At 42.2% G+C, this 25,361-nt stretch overlaps 1 protein-coding gene across 1 annotated transcript in view; it reads left to right on the top strand.

Annotated features, from left to right (window-relative positions):
• IP6K3 (inositol hexakisphosphate kinase 3) overlaps window positions 1-25,361 on the top strand; it is a 109,191-nt gene that overhangs the window by 79,350 nt on the left and 4,480 nt on the right. Inside the window, exon 5 of the mRNA XM_086923191.1 lies at window positions 23,549-23,724. Within this exon, the coding sequence (XP_086779317.1) occupies window positions 23,549-23,724 (176 nt within the window). The remainder of the gene's footprint in view (window positions 1-23,548; window positions 23,725-25,361) is intronic.

The raw sequence follows: 25,361 nt of genomic DNA, 5'->3' as shown, positions 1-25,361 counted from the left end.
TAGGGAATCCAGATGTTCCCTTTTACCGAATCGGTAAAATTCGGTATTTACCGATTCAGTAAATACCGAATCGGTAAAGCCTATTGATTCCTATGGGCTTCAAAGCCCATAGGAATCAATAGGCTTTACCGATTCGGTATTTACCGAATCGGTAAATACCGAATTTCACAAGGGTGCAGGGGGTGTCACTTTGACACCCCCTGGCACCCCCTAAACAGGCGTGGGTGCCATGTGGCAGGCATACATGCCCTAAGGGCAGGTCTGCCTGTCACATGGCATAGGTGTGCATGCACACATGTGCATGCACACCGGAATCGGTATTTTACCATGAGGTTTTATTTCCTGGTAAAATACCGATTCTGTAAGGCCTCTGGGACTCAGAAGAGTCCCACCTACATATGTAAAATACCGAATCGGTATGAATACCGATTCGGTATTTTACAGATTCGGTAACTTTACCGATTCGGTAAATATACCGAATCGGTAAACAAGGTCCCCCTACATCTCATTGACCCATTTACCGGTCGGTAACGGCCGAAATCGGCCGTTACCGACCGGTAAAGGCCACCTACATCGGGCCCAAAGGTACAGAATATGTTGACCAAAAAAAGAATAAAGGGACCAAAAGACAAGAGTCGGGGATTGATAAAACCAGTTGCTATATAAACAGCACAGAAATGAAAACGGTTCAGGAAACATGACGACCAAACGAAGCAAGAACAATTATGAGATACAAAAACTAGAGAACGTGTATCATCAAAAGTTAAAAGGAGGTAAAATAAACAAGCCGAACAAGTAAACCAAGGACCAAGGATCAAGGATAAGGCTGGAAGAACGGAACGAAAACACAACAACCAGGGAATAAGAGGGCCATCAGAAAAGAAATAAATAAAAAGGTGCAGAAAGGGCAACTAAAGCCGATCCAGCATTATGACGCGGAAAGGAAAACGAAAACGAATAAGGAATACAAAGAGAACAACATACTATTGAACAGCAATAGGCAACCGCGGAGAGGAGCCATAATCAACATGTAACATTAAAACAATGACACATGTCACATGTCGGGCTCCCATGCCGGAGGGAGAGCCCCGGCTACAGAAGTCCCGAATGGCGGTAAGTGGGGCTTAGTTGTAGGGGGGAGGGGGGTGCGCTTGTGTGTGTGTGTATTCGTCCGGTGGCGGCGGGAGGATGGGGGTCTCTGTATGTATGTGTGCGTGCGTGGTGTGTGTAGGTGCGCTGGTGAGTGTGTGGGGGGTCTCTGTGTGTGTGTAGGTGCACTAGTGTGTTTGTGTAGGTGCGGCGGGGACAGGGGGGGTGCGTGTGTGTATGCAGTGTGTGTGTGCGCGAGGGAAGCGAAAGCAGGGGCTGTGAGTTGGTCTGCGCAAGCGCGCCTCAGATGCGCGCTCCCGAGGTCAAAACTGACTAGGAAAAAGCGCGCGTCTGACTCGTGTCTTCATTCCTAAATACGCGCCACAATAGGTCTAAAGCAGACACCTTCAATGCTTACGAATTGACTGTAGGTCTGCTCGACCTAAAAAGGCTCCATCCAACTTGAACCCTGCTCCTCCACTCTGCCTGCTGTGAGTCCTGCCACACAAGTGGTGCAGCCCAAGTCCTGGACATTTGGAACTGGGCCTCAAGGTGCTCTGCCATCCCAGAAGTGGTCCCCGTTATAACCGACATGAATCAGTATTTATATAGCACAGATTTAACCTGAAGGTATTGGAGCGCTTTACATGAGAACCAGTTACACTACACAAGGACACATTCATTTTTGGTAGGCACGGGGAGATTAAGTGATTTGCCTAGAATCACACGACATAGAGTCGACACTGAGATTCGAACCTGGTTCCCCAGTTCCAAAGTTGGCAGCTCTGGTCGTTACACTACATCCTCTCCCAGCGATGCAAATCACCGCACAGCTACCAGCCTCATCGGAATCAACACTGAGTGACACAAATCCTCACCACATGGCTGCCAGCTCCATCGCAACAGACACAAAGCCATGCCAAGCCTCGCTGCACAGCTTCATTAGAACCAAGACTGGACAATGCAATGCCTCACAAAGCAACAGCGCGCAGGCTGCGCTCCCTGATTTGAAGAACTTTGTCCAGCGGGCCAAACTGGGTCACTGTAATCATCCCATGCTGCATCGCAGTTGGCCTGCATTTATGACTTGTGCCCGACCACTACACCCAGATAACCATAGTTGGCACTTTGTGCCTTTAGGCAATATTTTCACGAAATCTTTGAAACTGCAAATCTCAGGTTCTACTGATTGGATTTTTGTCCGTTTGGCATCAAATCATTTATTAAATCGTACTCTTTTTTTCTAAATCGGTGTGGGACTGTTTGAAGTGCTACACAAATACTTTACACATTGCCTCTAAGTTAAACCTTACTGCTTTGTGGCAAGATACCAGAAACCAAAGCACAGGTTAATTTGATGTAGTTTGTGACTTCACCCTGGCAGGATTGTGGTTTCTGCTTTACTAGGATTTCAAACCAACAAAGCAGTAACCCCATTTCTTACAACCACCCTCCTCCGCTGATACACCCATACACAGTCGCCATTTCCCCCCCAACGTAACCCTTCCCTCAGCCCATCCGCAGCCTAAGGCCACCCCTTTTAGCATCCACAGATATCAGTGGCAAAACCGTCCAGCCTGTGCTACGTTTCAGGTCTTTTCCTATTATATCATATCATGTTACATTCCATAAAAATAGGCAACCGAGAAAGACAGACCAACTAACCATTGGGTTGTCCTGGTTTATTTTTCCCAGAGTGGACGTTTAGCTGTGTATGTTATATATCTTGAACTTGGAGATGGCCCTAGTCAGACTGGTACCCGCAGTTATATTTCCTGATCTAACTGTTGACTTCCTTCACCGATTATGTGATATGCTATACTATTGTATTGCTGCCCTTCTTTAAAATCAAAAATGTGAAATATAAAAAAAGAGCACACTGCTTAGGAACTAGAGCTTTAATGATATTTCACCCCACTTTGACTTTGGGACTGATCCTCTCACTAGAGATCATATGGCCTAAATATGTAACTGCACTTATCCTAAACTTACCTTTTTCCCTTTTTACAGTAAGTCCTGATTCAGCTAATCTCTCCATCACCTTCCTAAGGACATTGTCATGATCAGTGCTATTCTTTCCAAATATCAGAAAATCATCTTGGAAAAATAGTACCTGATGAATGCCATCTAAAACCTTCTTCTTCACCCTCCTGAAACATGCGGCTGCTGAAGCTAGCCCAAAAGGCATCCTGACATATCTGTAAGCCTCCAGAGGAGTGACGAAGGACGTAAGATGACATGTTTAAACAAACATGCCCCCTTTGATTTTGGGGAACATTGTGGGAAGAACAATGGAAGCTTAGTAACGATGGGCTACAGATAACAAGAAATTCGGGTAAGCTGAAATTAACTTTGTACCTACCTTGGGCTAGTACTGTGTTATATAAGAGTTTTTAAGACCTTTAGACATCTATGTGATAACTTAGGAAAGATATTAAGCAAAATAATCTACCAAGATAGTATACAAATTGGTATGGAAATCAAATGAATGACAGCAATTTCGGCATAAGACATAATGGGCTACACTAAGGAGGAGGATATACTATAGATATGTTTGTGTCTAATTAGAGGCTTGTACCATAGAGTTATTCAGGTACTCATGATAGAGTCTCTGTATGAAATGTAAACCACAGTATCGATTTTTCCCCAATGAGGTTATACGTCACAAGGAGAATGTTAATTTTGTTACATGGGTTTTGTTACATGGGTTAACATTCTACTGAAAGGTTTTTCATAAATATAGATGTTTAAATGTGTATGCACATGTTTTATGTTTTTGTCTCCTTACATTTTGAATTTGACTAGTGATTAATGTTTGTCATTCATGCTCATGATCCTTATTTTGTTGTCTATTTGAATTTTGCATTTATTTAAATGTTTGTCTCTAAGTGTACATTTATGTTTGTATGTCAGCCCTGAGGAAGTCGTCATGTATAAGTACAAAACGGTAAACAGTCTAATTATCGATTTCTTTTCGACCTCCATATGGAGTTGGAAATATCGGAGGGACAAAATATCGAAATCAAGAATATCGACGACCAGAATATTAAGTAATTTAATAGTAATTAAGTAATTATTAAATTTGTATTTACTGTTATTGATAATTGTATGTAAAATAATTATTAATCGGTAATTAATTTTTAATAATTGGTAATTCGTTTTTATTAATTGGTAATTATATTAAGTGTATTAATTAATTATTGAAGTGTTTTGTGATAATATAGGGCAATAGGGTGGGAAGTAATTTAATTGTAAATAAGTAATTATTTATTTTAGTGTTGAGTATTGATAATTAAATTATTGTAATCAATTATTAATTGGTAATAACTTTTTACTGATTAATATTTTGTTTTAATTAATGTATTGTTCCTTAATTATTAATTGGTAGTTACATTTGATTATTTATAATTTATTGGTATTTATCAATAATTTATTTTTAATTATAATTATTGTTTTTGGTATCAAAAATTAATTTATTTTATTTTATTTTTATTTGGTAATAACTTTAATAATTATTATTTTATTGAATTTATTTTAATTGTTAATTCATTATTAATCGGTAATTATTTTTAAATAATTTCTTTATTGGTATTGTTAATTTATTGTAATTTAATAGTTAAATTATAATTTTTTACAAAAAAAGTTATTTTAATTATTAGTAAGTTATTTTAACCCCTACGCTATCCAACACTTCCCCTACTGTTGTGCCTTCTGGAGTTGGAATAGTAATTTTAACCCCTACGCTATCCAACACTTTCCCTACTGTTGTATTCTCTGGAGTTGGAATAGTAATTTTTACCCCTACGCTATCCAATATTTACTGTTTTACTTAATGTAGTGTATCATTTATTTAACATTATTTTTTATATATAGTTTTGATATTTCAATTTATATTATTTTTGTAGGTTATTAGAGTAATTAATAGTAAACATTATTAAGTATACATTATATTTTATATGTATATGTTTATTTTTTTAACATATGTATTACTTATAATTGTAAACATATTGTTAACTATGTTAATTTTAATTATATGAATTATTTATTTAATTTTGCATTATTTTTAAACATTTAAAAAAATAACAAATTTTTTTACAATTATATTTTTTACAACAATATTTTTATTCTATATATTTTTGGACTTACCTTAATGTAGATAGGACTTCGATATTCTTGACATCGATATTTCGGCTCCGATATTTTTGACGTCAATATTTTTGGCGTCGATGTTTTCTTGTTCCTATCTTTCTGTACAGGAAAGAAAGGAATACTAGATGAATTTCCTATAAAACAATACAGATGTTGTGATGTTTATCTCTGTTATTGTGTTGTTGCAGCCTCCACTTGTTGCCGTTTTTGTGAAATAATTACATAGTGTATATACAGTAATAAATGTACCTGTTTGTGTTCCTCCTTTCTTTGCTTGTTAGATAAAGTATCTTGATGTAACACAGCATGGTGACATGCGGATGACAAATCTATAACACTAAACAACCTCGCTCCACCTAACATTACCAATGTCTCTGAAATGTTTGGGTAAATTTGACAGTCATCCACATTTGTCTATTCAAGACTCTAAAAGCTAGACGCTCTTCCTAATACCTTTACCTCTTTGATTGGGTGCCAAACATTTTAATTTATAATTTTATGCAAAATTTATTTCAGCATTCCTAACTCCAATAAAAATCTCTTCATACATGTCGACACCATCGCCCAATGTATGCACTAGTAGAACATGTTCTTACACATATGGGTGCAAAGTAATCCCCATGTCACCTTGGTAATGCCACCTTCACAAATTGTCACCTATTTTAATTTTAGCTACATAGACTTTTCCCACTGTTTCTCCATCACAGAATAGAATTTTAATTATGGTAGATCCAAATATCTTAATTTCCGAGCCTCAACACCCTATTGGATAGATTTCTGATGGAATAAGCTTAACGCTGTCTTGTCCAAATTGTCTCTCAATTTTTGTCACCCACCATAGTATACAGGTATACTGAGTCAGCCAAAACGAACACCATCTTACCATCCAACCATATCTCACACTCCGGTATCTTTACTGGATCTCGATCTACCCAAAATTGAGAATTATTTTTTCATACCTTTGTTAATATTTGAATTTTTCTCCCTCTGTGCACACGGGCATAAGGGCCCTTTTCCGAAAGTTCTTGCACAAAGCACTCCAAGAAAAACAACCAGGACTGTTAGAAAAACGTCCAAGACTACCACATCTGTAGCATTTACTGCATTGTTCTTTGGATTTTCTGCCAATAGGTTTTGCTACACTATTTGACTGTTGGAACATTGTACTAAATGATCTCTCACAAATGAATTAGTGAGATCCCAATAATAACAGCAAGTGTTTTCAGGCACAATATACAATGCCCCACTTTCTCTTTTTTTCTTGGATTCCAGCAAAAGGTTTGTTATTCCCAAAGTGTTTTTCTAACATCATGACAGACATTTAAAAAACAACATGTGGTTCTTCATCTAGATTCTCTATAGGAATGTAATTTAAACTATCATAAATGTTTCTGCCTATCACGCTTAAATTATAAAGCAGAATTTACTGTATGCTTGCAGGTTAAAATTGTTCTTCTACCATTGTTATATGGTAAGCATCAAATAATTGTTTTAATTGCTTCCAAGACAAGGTAAAAGAGGATCTCCCTTCTGCTAAAAAAAGCTAGGCATGGGCCATATTAGCTATTGCCTTCATGAACGATTTGAAGTTATGTCCGGTGCAGTAAATCACACAATCCCACTCAAAATAGTCGCAGTTTAACAAGTGTTTAAAATGTATGTGATTAGTCTCAGAGCATCCTTTCTAAATATATTAAGAATTATGCTTTTCGTGTATTAAAAACAAAACAGGTGATGGACCGAATGTGGATCAATGTCACACATTCATCCCAGTCAAAAGATCTGGGCCCAAATCCATCGTTTTTTTGCACTCCACACCACCCTGGGTTAGACAATGGCAATATGCAAATCAGCTCTGACCCTGTGCCCCATGGGAACAGTCCAGTCCGAACTACAAAAGCCATGTCCTTCCCAGAACGGAATCAAGCTTCCGAGGACCGGACCGGTTTCGAGGTAACACCTCTCTTCAGCCCGGCTAGCTTGACTCCAGTGGTGTGGGGTGCCTGGGACCCACGTCTGAGCATCCCCAGCGCACTTATGGCGGTATTGCAAACAAAACAGGTGATGGACCGAATGTGGATCAATGTCACACATTCATCCCACCTCAAACAAAAAACTACTGGGTTTGGGCTCCCAACAGCACTGCTTGCCACAAGCTACTAAACAACAACAGAGATTGCATGTGCTGCCACTCCTTTAACTCTCTTATTTTGAGTTTGAACATCTGACCATTAAACAAATGTTACTATGACCAAAAAGTGTCGTTTAATTTGTATTTTATTTTGAAAAAAGGTTATTTCTTATTATTGAAATCTCAAAGCACAATTTGTGAATTTTCGATGCAAAATTTAAGACCTTATATACAACAAACAAATCATCATTATTCAAACGAAACAAAACTTTTTCAGGTAGAAATCTTTTTAGACTTTTTAGACAACATATAATACAAAACACTCAGTCATGCTACTCACAAACCACACTATTTACATATATACAAACAATACAAAGAAAGAACATATAAATTGTATCTACAATGTAATCACTTTGATTTACAAAGAAGCCTAGAACATAATCATATATTTACAGAACTATTCAAAAGTAAATATCACACATTTTTTGATTTGTTAAGGCTTGAATAGTCTACGCGTTTCGAACTCATATGAGTGAATGAGTTCTCGTCAGGACCGAGGTCTGTAAAGAGAGAAGGGGAAACTTATTGGTATGCTGTTTTTTATTGAAACTACACCGACTACCCCTACTACTAGCTTGTGTCTCTTACCTCTCAATCACTGGGAAACCAGAAATACAACAACGATTACCGGGACACCAAACCATCTGTCATGGAGAAATGAATCCCATCAATATCTATCAGAAAATGACCATGTTGCATCACACTCATACCACAACTTCTTTCATCATGCTTACATGAATATGGTGGGTCCGGGCTCTCTTTATTGCTCAAGATGGTGGGGCTCCAGCTGTTCAGAAAAAACGGAGTATTGTAAATGATCAGTGGCTCTGAATTTGAAAAATACAGCATGTGGCTCAGAGGTGGGTGTGTTCTCACCTGGGGGTTTGTAACTGTGTCCAAAATAGCCGGTCTGGTGTGGGGTGACGGGTTGTCCGTGGTACTTTGAAATAAATCTGAGGAACCGAGACAGAAAGACCTTGTCAGAAAGCGTGTACCAATTGTCTTCGGGTTTGAGGAAAGTACCGCCAACGGGAGGCTTACCTTCCGACGGGTACGTCAGCACCGAGCAGCGTTCTGTTCTGCCAGTCGTCCAAGTTGCGCGAAGCTTCCGGGTCCGCAAAGGATCCTGGGAGATTGGGCGGATGCGGACTGTTTGGAATTGTCCGTCTTTTAACGGGGCCAGGATCGTTTAGTGGGAGGTCGGATTTTTGATTTCTGGGAGTTGTAGTATCCCGTTAAGAATTTTCGACAATGTGAGTCTCTGTGTTTTATTTAACCTATATTGTTTTGTTTAAAACTTTATTTAAACCACCAGAGCCTCCGTTATGTGAGTTGCGGTTGGACTGATTTCTAATTCATGAGAATTGTGGAGCTCCGATCAAAAATTATCCAATGGCGGTGATTAGGCTTAGGTATGGTCATTTCAAGGACTGCGCATCTTGGAGTTAGGTGGCGGAGTGTAACATGAAGTCCACATGACGGGATTTCTTATAGTGGTTATGGTGTGGTCAGGCTTCAGATATTTTGGGAGAGTCAAGACTGGTGTCTGAAGTACCTGTTGGTAGTTAAAGTTTGAACATTTCTGACATCTCGTTAAGCCCATGGAATGCTGTATTAAATTTAACGATTAGCATCGCTTCCATTTTTGTTAGTTTTGCGTCAAGATTACCGCCTCTAGTGTCGCTTTCCACTTTGGCGATGACTGTCCAAATAACATCTGACTCTTTATGTTGTTTTTCTTTCCAGTGATTGACCAGAGGGGCTGTGGCCACATTGTTCCGAATTCTGGATTTATGCTGTTGTATTCGGAGGCGAACCTCTTGTTTAGTTTTGCCAATGTATGCCAATCTACAGGGACAGACGATTCCGTACACTACATTACGTGATTTACAGTTTGAGAATTTTTCATGTTTCCAGCTGATATGATTATAAGTGAAAACAGCTCCTTCGACTGTAGTATCACAACAAGTACATGTGCCGCATTTGCGGTGTCCCTGGATTGGTGGAAAATTCAACATGGTCCTTAAATCCGGATTCGTTTTTTTGGGCAAGGCTGCTCTGATCAGCTGATTGGCGACACTATAGTTCTTTTTGAAAGCAAAAAGTGGTTCTTGAATAAAGGCTTGATCTAAATTGCGCAGGAGGTGCCAGTTTTGTTTTACCACTTTTTTAAGGCGTTTGAATTAGGGCAAAATGTTGAACCAAACACCAACCTGTCTGTGGCATTTTTTGTTCTTCTTTCGAGAAGGCTTTCACGTGCGTCCACCAAGCCCTTTTAGCTGATTTTATTAGCAGTTTTTTTGGGTAGCCCCGTAGCAGTAGATTTTCCGTGAGTTTGTCTGCATGCTTCCAGTATTCATCTTTAAATTGGCAATTACGTTTCAGCCGTAAATATTGCCCATAAGGGAGGTTTTCTTTTAGACTCCGTGGGTGGTTGCTACGGAAGTGTAATGCCCTGTTACGATCGGTTGATTTTTTGTATAACGTTGTTATTAGTTCTCCTTCATATGGGTACACTTCTACATCCAAGAACGGCATTTTTTCTGATGAATGTTCCATGCTGAATTTAATAGTTGGTACTCTGTTGTTTATCCAATCATGGAATCGTTCAAGTTCCTCTGTTGGTCCACTCCATATGAAAAAAATATCGTCGATATAACGATACCAATGGGTTATCCATTGTATGTAGGGATTGTTATTATAGACGAATGCCTCCTCATATCTAGCCATGAATAACACCGCTAGTTCCGGGGCGAAAGGGCATCCCATGGCCACGCCACCGATTTGGAAAAAGAATTCTCCATCAAAATTGAAATAGTTCTTTTTTAGTGCGAATTCTGCAAGTCTTAAGATGAACTCCGTTGGTATTGGGTGAGGTCTTGGTCTTTCTTCCAGAAATGCTTCAAGGACATAAATACCTTCATCCTGCGGGATTGAGGTATAAAGTGAAGTGATGTCCATTGTCACCATTACTTGGGAGTTTTTTTCAAACTTTATTGACATCAACTTCTTGATGAAGTCTGTGGTGTCTTGTATATGAGATTTTACCGTCAATAAGAAAGGTTTAAGAAAGAAATCAACAAACTTCGCAATAGGCTCCATTAAGGAATCACAACCAGACACTATTGGGCGTCCTGGGGGCGTTTTTCATTCTTATGTATTTTAGGCAATACATAAAAAAGAGGAGTCCTAGGGTGTTTTATTTTTAGGTACTCATACTCTTTTTGGCCAAGAAATCCCTGTTTAAAACCTTCATCAATGATCTTATGTAGTTCATTTTTGAGTTCCAAGGTTGGATCTTTATTCACCTTTCTATAACATGTCTCGTCATTCAGTTGCCTTTTGACTTCCGTTTTATACAATTATTTGTCCCAGATGACAATTGAGCCACCTTTGTCGGCCTGCTTTATAATAACCGACGTATCCGTTTTTAGATTGTTTAAGGCTTGTGACTCCGCTTTTGATAAATTGAATTTGAGATGTTTTTTCTTTTTCTCCATTTCCATCACTGCTGACAATAAGGTCCGTTCAAAAGCAATCACCTCCTTTGGTATTTTATTTGTGGGTGGACAGAATGTTGATTTATTTCTCAGTCCTGTTATTTCGAGCCTAGGTTGGTAGGGCTGCTCTGTGAAGAAGGTTTTAAGTCTTATTTTTCGACAAAATTCGATGACCTCTGTCTTGAGTTTTACAAAGTTTGTATATTTAGTAGGGACAAAGGTAAGACCTTTTGTTAGAATCTTTTCCTCTTCGGGTGTCAAGATTTTGTTAGACAAATTGAATATTGGTGATGGTATTAATTTTTGTAGTTGTGTCGTCTTGTTGACATTTCCCATGTTTGGGGGGCAAAGCGAGTTTTTCCACGTGGTTTGGGTTGGCCCCTGCCTAAAAAAGGTCCTTGATGTTGTTGTTGGAATCCCTGATTTTGTTGGAATCCACCTCTCCTATTGTTGTTTCTCCTTGGTGCGGGGTCGTCTCCTTCGTTTCCACTTGCCGACGACGTGTCTGAGAAGGTTGTAAATTTGTTGAATGATCTTCCCTGGTATTCTTGTAAGTGTTTTCTAGAGTCTGGTTTGGAGTAGAAATCGGATTGTAAATATGGGTAAACCTTTTCCAAGTTGAAGTTTTTCTTATCCTTTTCGAATTGCACTGTTTTTTGGTTGACTGTGTAATCTTTGAACTCTCCAATCTCTTTTTGTAATTTCTCTAACAATGATTTTGAATCTGTGATTAGTTGATTGGTGGATATTGCTGTTTCAAGTGCCTCTATTTCCTCCAATTGTGTTTTTGAGAGTCTTTGAGCAGTTTCTATTGTTAACACCATTAAATCACGACTGCATTTCGTCTCTATGTAGCTGTATCCCTTTTTGTATATAGGATCTTCCGTAAATATTACAGGAACGTTTTTGATCTGTAACCCTGTAGGGATTGTACCTCCTCTCAAGTGCTGAAGCAAAAAATGACCATGCAGGTCGGTACGAATTTGTTTCTTTTTTAAGCGTGTTAATTTATCTATTTCATTCTGGTTCTGGGCTGAGACGCTCAGAGAAGCAGAAGCGAATAGGGGCGGATCGGCTAGTAGATTTTTTATGTGGTCTTCAGTGTACGCAAAAGTTTCATTATCACTCATACTCCTAACGCTAATCAACACCTAACAACCAAATGGACAAAGGTCACTCTAACACATAGGCTACCACCCACAGAAAGCAATACTGACTGCTTGGTGATACACAACACAACAAGGACAACTCACCACTTAGTACCTCTCTAATTTCAAGAGATTAGGGACCACACAGACCACTGTCTGCAAGTGACAGTCCCTAGCTCATTGCACCATCAGGATTCAAGCAAGCCGGGCCGAAGACGGCTGAAATGCCAGAAACCGGTCCCCGGTAGCTTGTTTCCTTCCCAGTGAAAGAATTGGCTTGGTAGTTTGGTTTGCCCTGTTCCCATGATACACTGGGCCAGGGACAGACTAATTTGCATATAGCCAGGTTCTGAGCTGGGATGGTGCAGTGAGCTAAAAAACGGTGTTGGATTAAGCCCTGATCTCTTGACTGGGTGAGAGTATTCTGCTTAATTCAGAAACTCTGTCCATCACCACCCCCTGTTGTTTAATTATTTTGTCCACCATAAGCGTGGAAGGGTATACTCAGACGTGAGTCCCTAGCTCTTTGCACCATCAGGATTCAAGCAAGCCGGGCCGAAGACGGCTGAAATGCCAGAAACTGGTCCCCGGTAGCTTGTTTCCTTCCCAGTGAAAGAATTGGCTTGGTAGTTTGGTTTGCCCTGTTCCCATGATACACTGGGCCAGGGACAGACTAATTTGCATATAGCCAGGTTCTGAGCTGGGATGGTGCAGTGAGCTAAAAAACGGTGTTGGATTAAGCCCTGATCTCTTGACTGGGTGAGAGTATTCTGCTTAATTCAGAAACTCTGTCCATCACCACCCCCTGTTGTTTAATTATTTTGTCCACCATAAGCGTGGAAGGGTATACTCAGACGTGAGTCCCTAGCTCATTGCACCATCAGGATTCAAGCAAGCCGGGCCGAAGACGGCTGAAATGCCAGAAACCGGTCCCCGGTAGCTTGTTTCCTTCCCAGTGAAAGAATTGGCTTGGTAGTTTGGTTTGCCCTGTTCCCATGATACACTGGGCCAGGGACAGACTAATTTGCATATAGCCAGGTTCTGAGCTGGGATGGTGCAGTGAGCTAAAAAACGATGTTGGATTAAGCCCTGATCTCTTGACTGGGTGAGAGTATTCTGCTTAATTCAGAAACTCTGTCCATCACCACCCCCTGTTGTTTAATTATTTTGTCCACCATAAGCGTGGAAGGGTATACTCAGACGTGAGTCCTTAGCTCATTGCACCATCAGGATTCAAGCAAGCCGGGCCGAAGACGGCTGAAATGCCAGAAACCGGTCCCCGGTAGCTTGTTTCCTTCCCAGTGAAAGAATTGGCTTGGTAGTTTGGTTTGCCCTGTTCCCATGATACACTGGGCCAGGGACAGACTAATTTGCATATAGCCAGGTTCTGAGCTGGGATGGTGCAGTGAGCGAAAAAAACGGTGTTGGATTAAGCCCTGATCTCTTGACTGGGTGAGAGTATTCTGCTTAATTCAGAAACTCTGTCCATCACCACCCCCTGTTGTTTAATTATTTCGTGTATTAAAGCTTACTCTCATTTCAGATGCATGCAGGGTTAAAAATACCCTGAGCGTTTTCTGTTTCCTGGACAAACAATGCCACCACTCGGCCATTGCCCTGATATTATAAAAATAATGTATTTCCAATATTTAATTCACACACATATGTACATGGGGCTAATGAATCAGGGCACATAAATTTGCGTTCACTGCACTACCCTTATCCAAGATGGCCACTATCATACTTCACGGCTTTACGCTACATTGTGTGTAATGGTACCATGTATATTGCATCTTTCCTTGATGATGCATGTGTTAGGCACTGCTTTCCATCAATACACTGTATTTCACCTAATGTCTGTGTCACTCTCAGTCATAGTCCATTCTTTCTTCGGTAACTATCTTACTCTCGGTTGTGGTCGTGTGAACTTCGAACTGTGAAAGCTTCGGTGCTGTGCCATTTTCATGCAAAATGCAACAAAATGTTCATTTAAATACCCTGAATAAAATATTCTTTGGATCCTGTGGGGCATCAGAAGGGAGCTGATAGTCCAGTCTGTCGCCTGACCCTTCCTTTAGGCTAAACTCGTTGCCAGTGGTCCAAGTTGCCTTTGTGTTCAAGGAAACACCACTTCAGGTATATTTTGAATGTTGAATTAAACATAAGTAGAAGAAGCAGGACCACCAACCATTGCCAGCAACGCTCTCCCTCCAACGGTCTTTTCAGGAACCAACCATAATATGACATTCTCATATTTTAATATGACATACTGCATGTTGATTAAATAGAAAGAAAATACTGTTGTAACATGTACCCTACTTTAATTAGTCTTTATTCGATATATTTCAATCATAAAAGACATTGTACAAAGAAAAAAATGTGTTGTTTATAGTCCCACCCCCTCCCCCCAACCCCACAGAGGTACAGGATCCACAATGATTTGATACAATAAAAAGCAAGATAAAAAGTCTCCCTAACTCATCCTATTTACATTTTTACATGATCTTAAAATATCTGTTAAAATAAAAGTGAAACAATTTCTTTTAAAAAGAGTTATAAAAGCTAAATTCATTAGTACCAAAATACAAAAATAACAATTACTTATACAGTGTACATAGTTAGTCATTAATTAATACAGATTGCCAATTCAAATAAACGCAGACAATAACGGCAGACAATAGCAATCCTACAGTTACTCCAGACTCATTTTGCGTGCCCGAATTATCCAAATCCAGTGGAGAAATTTTGCCATGGCTATAACAACGGGCTGAGAGGTATCTGTTCTTAAAATCCTAACAGCCTCGTTTGCTGTTCTTAAACCTAACTGGATGCAAATTGGTTTTAGCCATGAACGTCTAGGCATTCTATATTCAGGACAGGCAAACAGCACATGTCCAATGTTTTCATTATGATCCGGACAAAAGGGGCACCTTGAGGTTTGTACCTTATTCCATTTCGCTGTTAGGGCATTTAAAGGTAGTGTCCCCACCCTCAGCTGATGGTACCTCTTCCGGTCCCCTGGGACCGTAATCCAATCCCAATAGGATTCTAGGGCCGGTGTATGCTTGAGCTCTAGGTAATCGTATGTAAAGGAACGATCAATATGATTCCTAAAACACTTAATCTCTAGCATGCTCCAATAGAGTTCACGGAGTGTCTTTTTAGGTGGAAATACATTATTTAGGGGATCATCCCACAATTGAGATAAACCCAGTGCCCTATATAAGAGTTTAACCTCTCTCATCCAGACTATCTTACAGCCAGTATCCAGGGTTCTCACCTCTAGGAAGCCTTGGGCATACTGGGAGAGTTCTGGGGTTACCCATAACCTTCTCCAGTAGGCCACTGTTCTATACCTGGCCATGTCCATAAAACTATAAAATCCCAAATCATAATTTAAAGGTATCAATGGGGTTGACATAGGTAAGCCAGTAATATTGCGGAGAAATTTGTTCTGTGCTACCGTCAACTTAGTAAGATTACTGGACCCCCAGAGTTCAGCTCCATAAAGAACTGCTGCTCCAACCTTAGCGTTGTAGATTTTTAGGACAGGTCTGATTGGTTTAGTATGGGATGAAAAAAGCTCCTTAGTGAGAGCTCCTGTCAATTGAGCATGTTTTGTGGCTAGCTCATTAGTGTGCTGTTTCCAGTCTAGATTGTAGGACAAATTGATACCGAGGTACTTAAAGACCTGGGTCTGTTCAAGCTGGACCCCGTCCATAGTAACTCTACCTCTAATGTGTCTCCGTTTGTGCATAACCATACATTTTGTTTTACTTGTATTAATAACAAGTCCATGGTCTGTGCAGAACGATTCAAAAACCCCGATGGCCCTCTGGAGTCCCTGCTGGGTCTTTGATATCAGCAGGGTATCATCCGCAAACATCAACAGGGGGATCAGTCTTCCTGCCAATTTTGGGGCATCTGTGGGCTGATGTTCGAAGTACCTGATCACCCTGTTGATGTATAGCGAGAAAAGCGTTGGTGCGAGTACGCATCCTTGGCGTACTCCCCTCGCAATGGGGAATTTCTCAGTGGCACTGCCCTGCTGATTCCACCGTACTTGTGCAAAGTTATTTTCATGCATTCTGATCAATAAGGACAGAATTTCTTTTGGGATACCCTGATCTTGTAGGATATTCCACAACTTGTGGCGGGGAACTAAATCAAAAGCTGATTTTAAATCAACAAAAGCCGCAAAAAGCATCCCACCCCCTAGTAAAACTACGCGCCAATATAACAAAACAAATCTAAAAACTTGGTCGATGGTACTAGTATGGCTGCGAAAGCCAGCCTGCAGGGGTGACAATATATCCTGGTCGTCTATCCACCCATGTATTCGCTGTAATAATAATCTTGCCAATACTTTCTGTAAACATGCGATCAGGCTAATGGGCCTATAATTACCTGGATCCGAGCATGCCCCCTTTTTATAGATGGGGATGATCTCGGCTCCTTTCCAGGTCTCAGGGATAGGCGAGCCCTTTGCAATAGCATTGGCTAACAGCTGGATGTAGGTGGCCCATAGGTCCTTGTCATGCATAAACAAGTCTGCAGGGACAAAGTCTAGGCCCGGAGCTCTGGCTTTAGGTATATTGTTCAGAGTTTTTAAGACATCATCTTTGGAGAAGAGTAAGTGGCTCGTTGAAGTATCTACTAGGGCCACACACTCCTCTTCACCTCCATCCTTAACAGCAAACTGGGTAGCATAATGGGATACCCATGCTTCTGGTGACACATGATTCATAGGTTCTCCTCTTATGGCCCCCTTCCCCATTTAACAATGTTCCAAAAGGGCGTCATAGATCTTTCCCTACTAGCTACAAGGAGATCCCTCCAGTAGCCTTCCTCCCAATCCCTTTTTGCACTAGTTTGTACTTTTTTATACATAGCTCGGGCCTCCCTTATCTTGTTTTTATCTTTAGTTTTTACAGCGTCTGACAGGGACCTATAGGCAGCCCTACACGGTTTATCATACCACTGATCCTCCTTTCTTATTGGCCTATGCTGCTTCTTCTTAACTTTTTTAACAAAAAACGGTTTTAATTTATTAAAAAATTCATCATGGATCCTACTTATTTCAGATATCGAAGTATCCTTATCGGTTGTACCCCGAACTTCTCTGATGGCCTGGGTTGTTAAATCCCTCATGGCTATTATGCTTTCCTCGTTGGCTGCACAAGTTGACCATCTAATGTGTCTGTGATCATTTGAGAGATTTATTTGGACATTTTCCCTCTGTTCCTCTTTTGTCACCAGATCAAACAGTTTAAAAGTTAAAATTAATGGGTCATGGTCACTTTCCACCCTTGACTCGATCCACATGTCAAGAACATTAGCCCAATTCTCTTTGTTAGTCAAGATGTAATCAATACGACTATGTGTAGTTCCATTAGAGAAGGTGGGGGCGCCCTGTTTGTCTGACCCTGTTCTTCCATTAGTGGCCCGCAACCCAAACTCGACACATAGGACTTTTAACTGTAAGGCAGCCTCAGACCATTTTTTGATGGGTATCAAGGAAAGCTGAGGGATTTCCCAGATGTAGTCCTCTTCAGTCGTGAGGTCTACGTCCTGGTTATCTAGTGGTTCAAAACAACAATTAAAATCGCCACCAATAATAATGTCAGCATTTAAACAGTGTTGTTTCAATAGGGAATCCAACTGGTCAACCGCCTCAGTAGGTTTACCACCTGGTAGTCCCCTTGAGTAGATGTTAAAAATGAAAAGATCCTTACTGGACGGTCGCTGTAGCTTAACCAACAATATGTCGGAACTATTGGTGCCTATTTGAAGAACTGAATGATCGTTGTTCTGTTTAATCCATGTCACCAGACCAACTTTAGCCCTTCCCCTTAAACTCGGAGTGGCTGGAATGAAAAAATGTAAATATCCTTGAATTGGATCTGGGTCTAACTGCCAAGTCTCCTGGAGAAGGATTATGTCCTTTGAATCCAGGAAAGTTAGCAAGTCCTGTGATGGTATCTTATTTTTTAACCCTGCAACATTCCAGGACACTAAGGTATGTTGGGCAAGGACATTATCATTGGTAGATTTAATACTACTAGGTTGGCCCTCCCTCTGTTGCTGGGTGAGATCATATTCACTTATGTTGTTCCCTATTACAGCCAATTCAAGAGATAAATTTTCATTTAACTCATTTTTCTCATTATTATCAACATGGTCGGAACGTTCATTAAGATGGTAAACATTATTCATAGCACCAAGATCACCCTGTATATTAGTTGCATTGGTCAAAACATCAATTAATCCAGTATGTGACTGGGTTTCCATTTCTCTACCAGCTTGATCACCAGTAAGAGTTGAAAAATCTTTAGAACTTCTACCCAGTCAATCGCAATCGTTAAGCCCTGATAAGGCTTCATATCTGTTGCCTAAGACCATGCCCCATTCATTAGGAGGAGCCCTTGGACCTCTGTTGTTTCTCACGGTATTCCACAAGGGTCCCGGAGTCCTCGGAAAAGTTACATTCTGTTGCTCCCCGTAAAAAAAAATTAAAATAAGGGGAACGACAGATCCTGCTCTTCTTTGAGGAGGGTAAATATGGTTTAGGAGATTGGGCAAAACACCTGGATGACAAAAAGTCACTATAACACAGTCTCCCTTGAACCTTTTCGGTCGATTTCCAATCCAAGCAACCCTCTTTACGGACTTAATTTCAGATGCAAGCTGATGTTTACCTCCCGGTGCCATTTGCATGTTGCTTGTTAACCAATGCAGTGCCTTGCTAGACAAAGATGCTGGCGTTTCAGTTTGTGCATCCGTTGGCGGGGGAACATTAGCCAGCACCAGTACCACTGGGGAGGCTTCTTCGATGAATTGGAGGGGGTCTGTTTCCTGGCAATTTATTGGCGCAATGCCTGTTGGCTTTAGTGCACCAACAGTATTCGAGGGCCGATTGGTAGGGTGAGTTTCATTTCGGGCTGGGCTTACAGGGAGCGTTGAACTGCTCTCTTTTTCTATGGAGCTCCTCGCCTTAGACTCAGTTGATTTCACCATTTGTGTCACCAAGGTATTGACCATATCAACCCCTTCCACAGCCTTGGATTGAAGACCACTCATCCTTTTTACCTCCGCATTCAATTTGTCGATCTTGGCGACTAAAGGCTTAATGATGGTTTTGATTTTAGAGTCAATGATGTCTGCTATCTTCTGGAGCAAATCATCCTCATTATAGCTTTTGTCATGGTAGCTTTTATCAAGAGCATTATTATCACCATCATCAGTAGTTTTTGCCTTGTTTTTTCCTGTCGGAGTAGCTTTTTTCCTCCTGTTTCCTGAGCGTAACCCCGTCCGCTTTTGCTGGGTTTTTCTATGTTTTCTCATAGGTCGAGTTTCCTGCTCAGGGGATGACAGTACGTCAGAGTTGAGAGCCAAGATCTCATGTTCAAGGTCAGTATTGATTTCTAGATCTAGTGGCACTGTATTTGCTACATTGTCCAGCATGAGACTGTTCTGGTCATCTGGATTAGGATTTGGATGGACCGTAATGTCTATTAGGTCGATAGAGTCATCAGGTGCTAAAGAAACTGACTGTTGGGGGCTTTGGCTCGGGCTTAATAGCTGTAGGTTGGGGGACTGACTCAGTCCCAATGATTGTCTTCTTTCGTTGTTAATTTTAGCAACGACTTGGAGCATATAGTTTTCTATAGGCTTGGTATTAGTAGGTGGCTGTTTTTTTGACATTTTTTTAGACATGTTAAGGGCTACGTTGTTGATTTTCCCAGTATAAAGGAGAGTAGCACACGTACACACCTACTTAACAGTCCTGCTAAGGCAACTAAGATTTAAAGAATGCAAAGTGCTATATAGTCTTTAACAGTAGTCACTTGTCACTTTTGCTGAATCGCGGGTGTTAGTAGATTTCAATTAGATGCAAGCAGTAAGCCACTCTATCTGACAGTGCATAGAAGGATGAGTAGAATGAATGATGTTTTCTTACTTGCTTGCGTTGAGGATGTGGGGGGGGTTGCCCAGTCCAGTCCCGGCCAGTCTAGGACTGTCTAAGACTGTCCCGCCCTTGTCCCGGGCGCTTCCCGCGCGCGACTCGCGAGGCGAGTGGGCGGCGTCTCCCTTTCAGCGCCGCCTGTCGCTCCTCTCGCGTCACGAGCGCGTCGCCCCTGGTGCTGCTGGGGGTTGTATTGCGCTTGCACTCAGCGCGTCCTGCCGGTACTGCCGTTCACCTCACGGCTACACTGCCCGATGGCTCTGCTGGTCCGCCTTGCTGTTGTGCCTCCTCGGTTTGTAAATGCTGCTCCGCGAGGCTCCCGGCGGCGTCTCCCTTTCAGCGCCGCCTGTCGCTCCTCTCGCGTCACGAGCGCGTCGCCCCTGGTGCTGCTGGGGGTTGTAGTGCGCTTGCACTCAGCGCGTCCTGCCGGTACTGCCGTTCACCTCACGGCTACACTGCCCGATGGCTCTGCTGGTCCGCCTCGCTGTTGTGCCTCCTCGGTTTGTAAATGCTGCTCCGCGAGGCTCCCGGCGGCGTCTCCCTTTCAGCGCCGCCTGTCGCTCCTCTCGCGTCACGAGCGCGTCGCCCCTGGTGCTGCTGGGGGTTGTAGTGCGCTTGCACTCAGCGCGTCCTGCCTGTACTGCCGTTCACCTCACGGCTACACTGCCCGATGGCTCTGCTGGTCCGCCTCGCTGTTGTGCCTCCTCGGTTTGTAAATGCTGCTCCGCGAGGCTCCCGGCGGCGTCTCCCTTTCAGCGCCGCCTGTCGCTCCTCTCGCGTAACATGTACCCATAACAGGCTGCATTGTAGTTCTTTAGCTGTACTGCCATGTGGTTGATGCGATGGATGGGGGGTGGTCTGATGTTTTTACTGTTCAAGATGAGATGAGGTGGTTTCTAGGTCAGGACCGGGGTTTGACCATCTCTGAATATTGCTTCAAAAAGGCTAATGAAAGCCAGATGCAAAGAGCTCACCCTTCATTGTACCCATGTTTTGAGTACTCCTTGCTTAGAACCAATCCCATTGCTATCTGGTGTGAGAAGCATCACTTTACACAAAGGCTGTGCATGGAGAGCAGCCTGGAAATAACATCTGATAAGGAAGCAACCCAAACTAGTTCTGAATCATGAGACAGCGGGTCCACATCCTCTGTCTAGAAACTCTGCATAAGAGTGGGATCCAAGCCACCTCACTTCACTCCAGTTCCACGTTTTTCATAACCAAGAAAGGGAATGCTTCATATTTAAAGAGCTGATGTGTAACCAGGGTTGGTGTCTGACAGGGTAGATGGGATGACACCTGAAGTCTGCACTTTCTTCTGAAGGAGCTGAGGGTCTACCTAGAAGCCTGTCTTCCTGCTGAAAGTGGGGGTGGAGCCTGACTGGCCCTGCAGGAGGATAGACTGCCAAAAAGGAGACTTCCAGCATGTTCCCAGTGTGAGGAACACCCAGAAAAAGAGGACTAATAGAGAAAGAGTGAGGAAGCCAGGAACAACCTGTGACCATTTCCTAGTCTCTCTCTGCGGTTCCTGCCCAGCATGTCGTCCAATATGTCTGCCTGGTTGCTGCTGTGGACCATGATATGATACTACTGCTGCTAATGCAGAAAGAAGCCACATCCCTGTCGAGGTAATGCTGACAGTAGCGGCTAGTAGAGAAAGGGGTTGGCGAGGGAGACAACGAGGGGAGGGTTGAAAATATATAGTTATTAAGCCACACTTACCTTTTCTCCACCGGCCGCATCGCTCTTCCATTTCTCTGCTCTTCCTGACTCCAGTCCAGAAGAAGCTGCCCAAGCTCCCGGGCACACATTCTCTCCTGAGCCAATGACAATGCTGATTGGTCTGAGTGTTGTGGATCGGTGATCAGATCAAGAGAGGGAGTCTGTGCATATTCCGTACCAGGCTTTCCATTACGGCCTGGTAGAGAATATGCAAGGTGTGCATGACTGTTTGGTTGGCTGTTTACGGCTGGCCAAACAGTTATGCAAACTTAGAGTGCATAGTCCACTCCTCCTACCACCCTGAACCACCAGCACGCAACCCGCCCTAACCCAAACCGCACCAAACAAAAATAAAACAGTAATAACCTGGTTATTATAGTTTTATTTTACCCCCTTTGCTGCTCTAAAAGCAGTGGGGCTATGCTCCTCTGCCTTAGCGGAGGAGCCACCACCGATTGCTGGTCAACCTGGGAAGGCTGCAACTGTCAGGGGTACATCCTTGATGACCAATTGGACCTTTGGGGGCCGCAACTGCTTTGCTGTAGGACCCATCTGCATTCAGTCAGTGGATGCCTGCATCTGTCAAAGATGCTGTGACTGCCATGCAAGAACCGGTTGTGCTGCATTCGTCTAGCAAATCCTATTCAGAAAGGAGGCCACCGTGCACACCAAAGACACAGGCTATGACCAGGCTTCTCCAAAACCACTGCAAATTCAACAAGGAGGTTATGTGGACCTCTACCTGCAGTCAGAACACACTGCAACACATGCTAAAGATTTAAGCCTGAGTACTTGAGACTTTTCTGGTCACGTCAATTATGGGAACAAGAATGTGGCACTGATTGCACATCTGAACCTGTTGGGTCAACATAATGTATGTCTAACTCAAGCCTCTGCCATAGGGCCCTAGGGACTATAATTAATAGTGTCACCCAGGTGGGAAAAAGTACTGTAGAGGGGGAGCAGCACCCACTGGATATCGTTATCAGAAGTACTATCCTGTATTCGCAAATCTAATTGCAATGTGTAATACTTAGTTCTATGATTGATTTAAAGTAGTTTATTTGACCTAAAGATAAGCATAGGGCGGTACATTAGGTTATTGTGTCTGTTGGTAGGCTGTTCTGAGTTCCTGTTCCCTACACTACCTGCCTGAGAAGTTTGTGACTGCTCAACCTCGCTATGCTGAAAGTCAAGTGTTGCACTTTGTCCAGTTTGCAGTGCCATAGCAGGACAGGTCCCACGATACTAATGGCAAACAACCTTAATTACCATGGTTGAGCAAAGTACCCAGTCTGCCTTCTGGCCCCGCTGAACGGGTCTGAAAGCTTCTAACACAGGTTCCCAAAATCACCAGTGCCTTCAGCATGTCTATCCAGACAAGCAATACTCAGTGCTATTCCTAGGTGTAAATCCTGCTTGCATTTGCACGAGAATGGTTTGTTGTACATCTCTCACAATACAACCTTGCTCCAGAAAAGAAATACAAATTTCCAGCGCTTTTAAGAAGGGTGCAGCACCTTACTCTTCTCATTGCTGACCTGCACTTTTAAACAATTTACAGAGAAAAAAATCCGTAATCTGGGAAAAGAGTAAGAATATGTGCTTGTGGCATACACTCCAAGCAAGAAGGGTGTGTAAAGAGCATGTTTGCACAGTGTAGACACTCACCTTTCGTTCTGTGTTATATAAAGTCGCCAATAGCCTTGTTACTTTTTCCTGATGCTCCTTCTTTGATCAAATATCAAATCTGTACTGCATTTCCTTAATACAACAAATAAAGGATTTCTGCTGCTGGAGAACGTGACTTCCAGATTCTACTGGCCATGCATTCTGGACCTGAAGATGGGGAAGCGGCAGCATGGCGATGACGCCACTGAGGAGAAAAAGGTCCGGCACATAAAGAAGTGCGCTCAAAGTACCTCTGCCTCACTGGGTGTGCGCTTCTGTGGGATGCAGGTAAGGAACTCTCCATGGTACCTCCATCTCCAGCTTCCTTATGCAACACCTAATTCAAGCAGACGTTACCATCAGCCTCTGCACGTTTTGTTGCTCTGCAGATGTCCTGGGTATGAATGTGTGTCTCTTTGGGTGTGTTGGATGATCTGTGATCATGCATGTTGCTTTATGACTGTTCAGTGAATGGCTGCTCTGGTCATGGTCATCACTCACTAACTCCTCTGTAGCCTAGTCAGGATAGTATCCTGCGGATGGCCCTCAAATGTTGTGTTTTAAATATCCTGCTAAAGATCCATGGTAGCAAAAATATCGACAAAGTACGTATGGGGTTTACCCTTCTTAAATCTATATCTATTTAGTTTTAAGACACATCTACGTAAAGAAGAATTAATAACCTATACTTCTCAATACATACTTCAACAAAATCTTGGTTGCTAATATTTTTGCTAATCCTATAGCACGATATTTTTGTAGTCAATATTCTATTATACAATTATTTTCCCTGCCAAAATGAGTACAAAGATAGATCGAAGGGAGCTTAGATACCATATTTTCAGTTAAAATGTCCTATACATATGAACTAGGCCTTGTACAGTGATTGACCGTGGTGACATACCTCAGCCAGAAAATCTAGTCTAATACATTACAAGATCCCTCAAGGGATCCACTGGATAGCTACAACTCGGAAATAGGTGCCTATGACCACAATTCAATTTTTGCATGCCGACAACAAACCTCATTCTAAAAGTTGTAGACGATGGACTTCAGTTTCACTTTTCCGATATCCACACGGGGGTGAGAGATAAACTGGGAGCGAGGGGAAAGCAGGTTTTAGTAAACCGATGTGAAACTGCCTATCACGGTTAGAGCCCCGGCTCCCAGGACTGCGTTGTAAACCAGATACCAGGATTGACGTCGAGCTTTACAGCGCTCCTTAATTGAAACTGCCGGCTGAAAGGCTAAGCACATAAATATACTTCACGCGTGTCCCTGAGGTTTCAGACCAAGGCATCCTGAGCACTGAAACCTATCGATCGGCAGTGACAACAGCTCGGGCGCTTCCCAGATGAGAGATGCGCTCTTTCATTTGTGTAAATATTGATCTGAATCTCGCTGGTACTCGAGGTAAACTACTTCGAAGATGCCTGCGTTGATATCACAGACTCTGGGTTACAGCGCCACCGTCTGTTCTTCCACTTGATCCCCGCAAAGCGCTATTAAGGTGAAAGGGGATTTAAATAGCACGTCGGGGCTTGATTACTCCCTTTCCCACCGTTAATTCGCAAATAGTTAAACTCATTTAACATTCAGCACAAATAGTTAAACTCATTTAACATTCAGCAATTCTATCCTCCTGAACACACCGTTGTCTCTCGGAATTGCCACCAGTAGCCTTAAAAGCTTCTCTGTGTTCCTCTCATATCACTGCTTCGCACTTTCATGGCACTCAGTCCTGCCCTCATCCCCCTCTCCTAACTGAAGGCATCCCTTAGGATTCAGTTTTGTGTTTTGCGCCCTCACATTATTTCCTCTTTTGGTTTCTCCAATCATCTCAATCTTGACAATATTCAAATCTTCTATTTCCCTTTAATGCCTCAACTCCACATACAAACCTTCAAATGTCTCGGGGCCATTAG

This window comes from Lissotriton vulgaris, chromosome 5, assembly GCF_964263255.1.
Source record: "Lissotriton vulgaris chromosome 5, aLisVul1.2, whole genome shotgun sequence".
Lineage (NCBI taxonomy): Eukaryota > Metazoa > Chordata > Amphibia > Caudata > Salamandridae > Lissotriton > Lissotriton vulgaris.
Note: the sequence above shows the minus strand (reverse complement) of the source record. Positions and strands in the feature narration are given on the sequence as shown.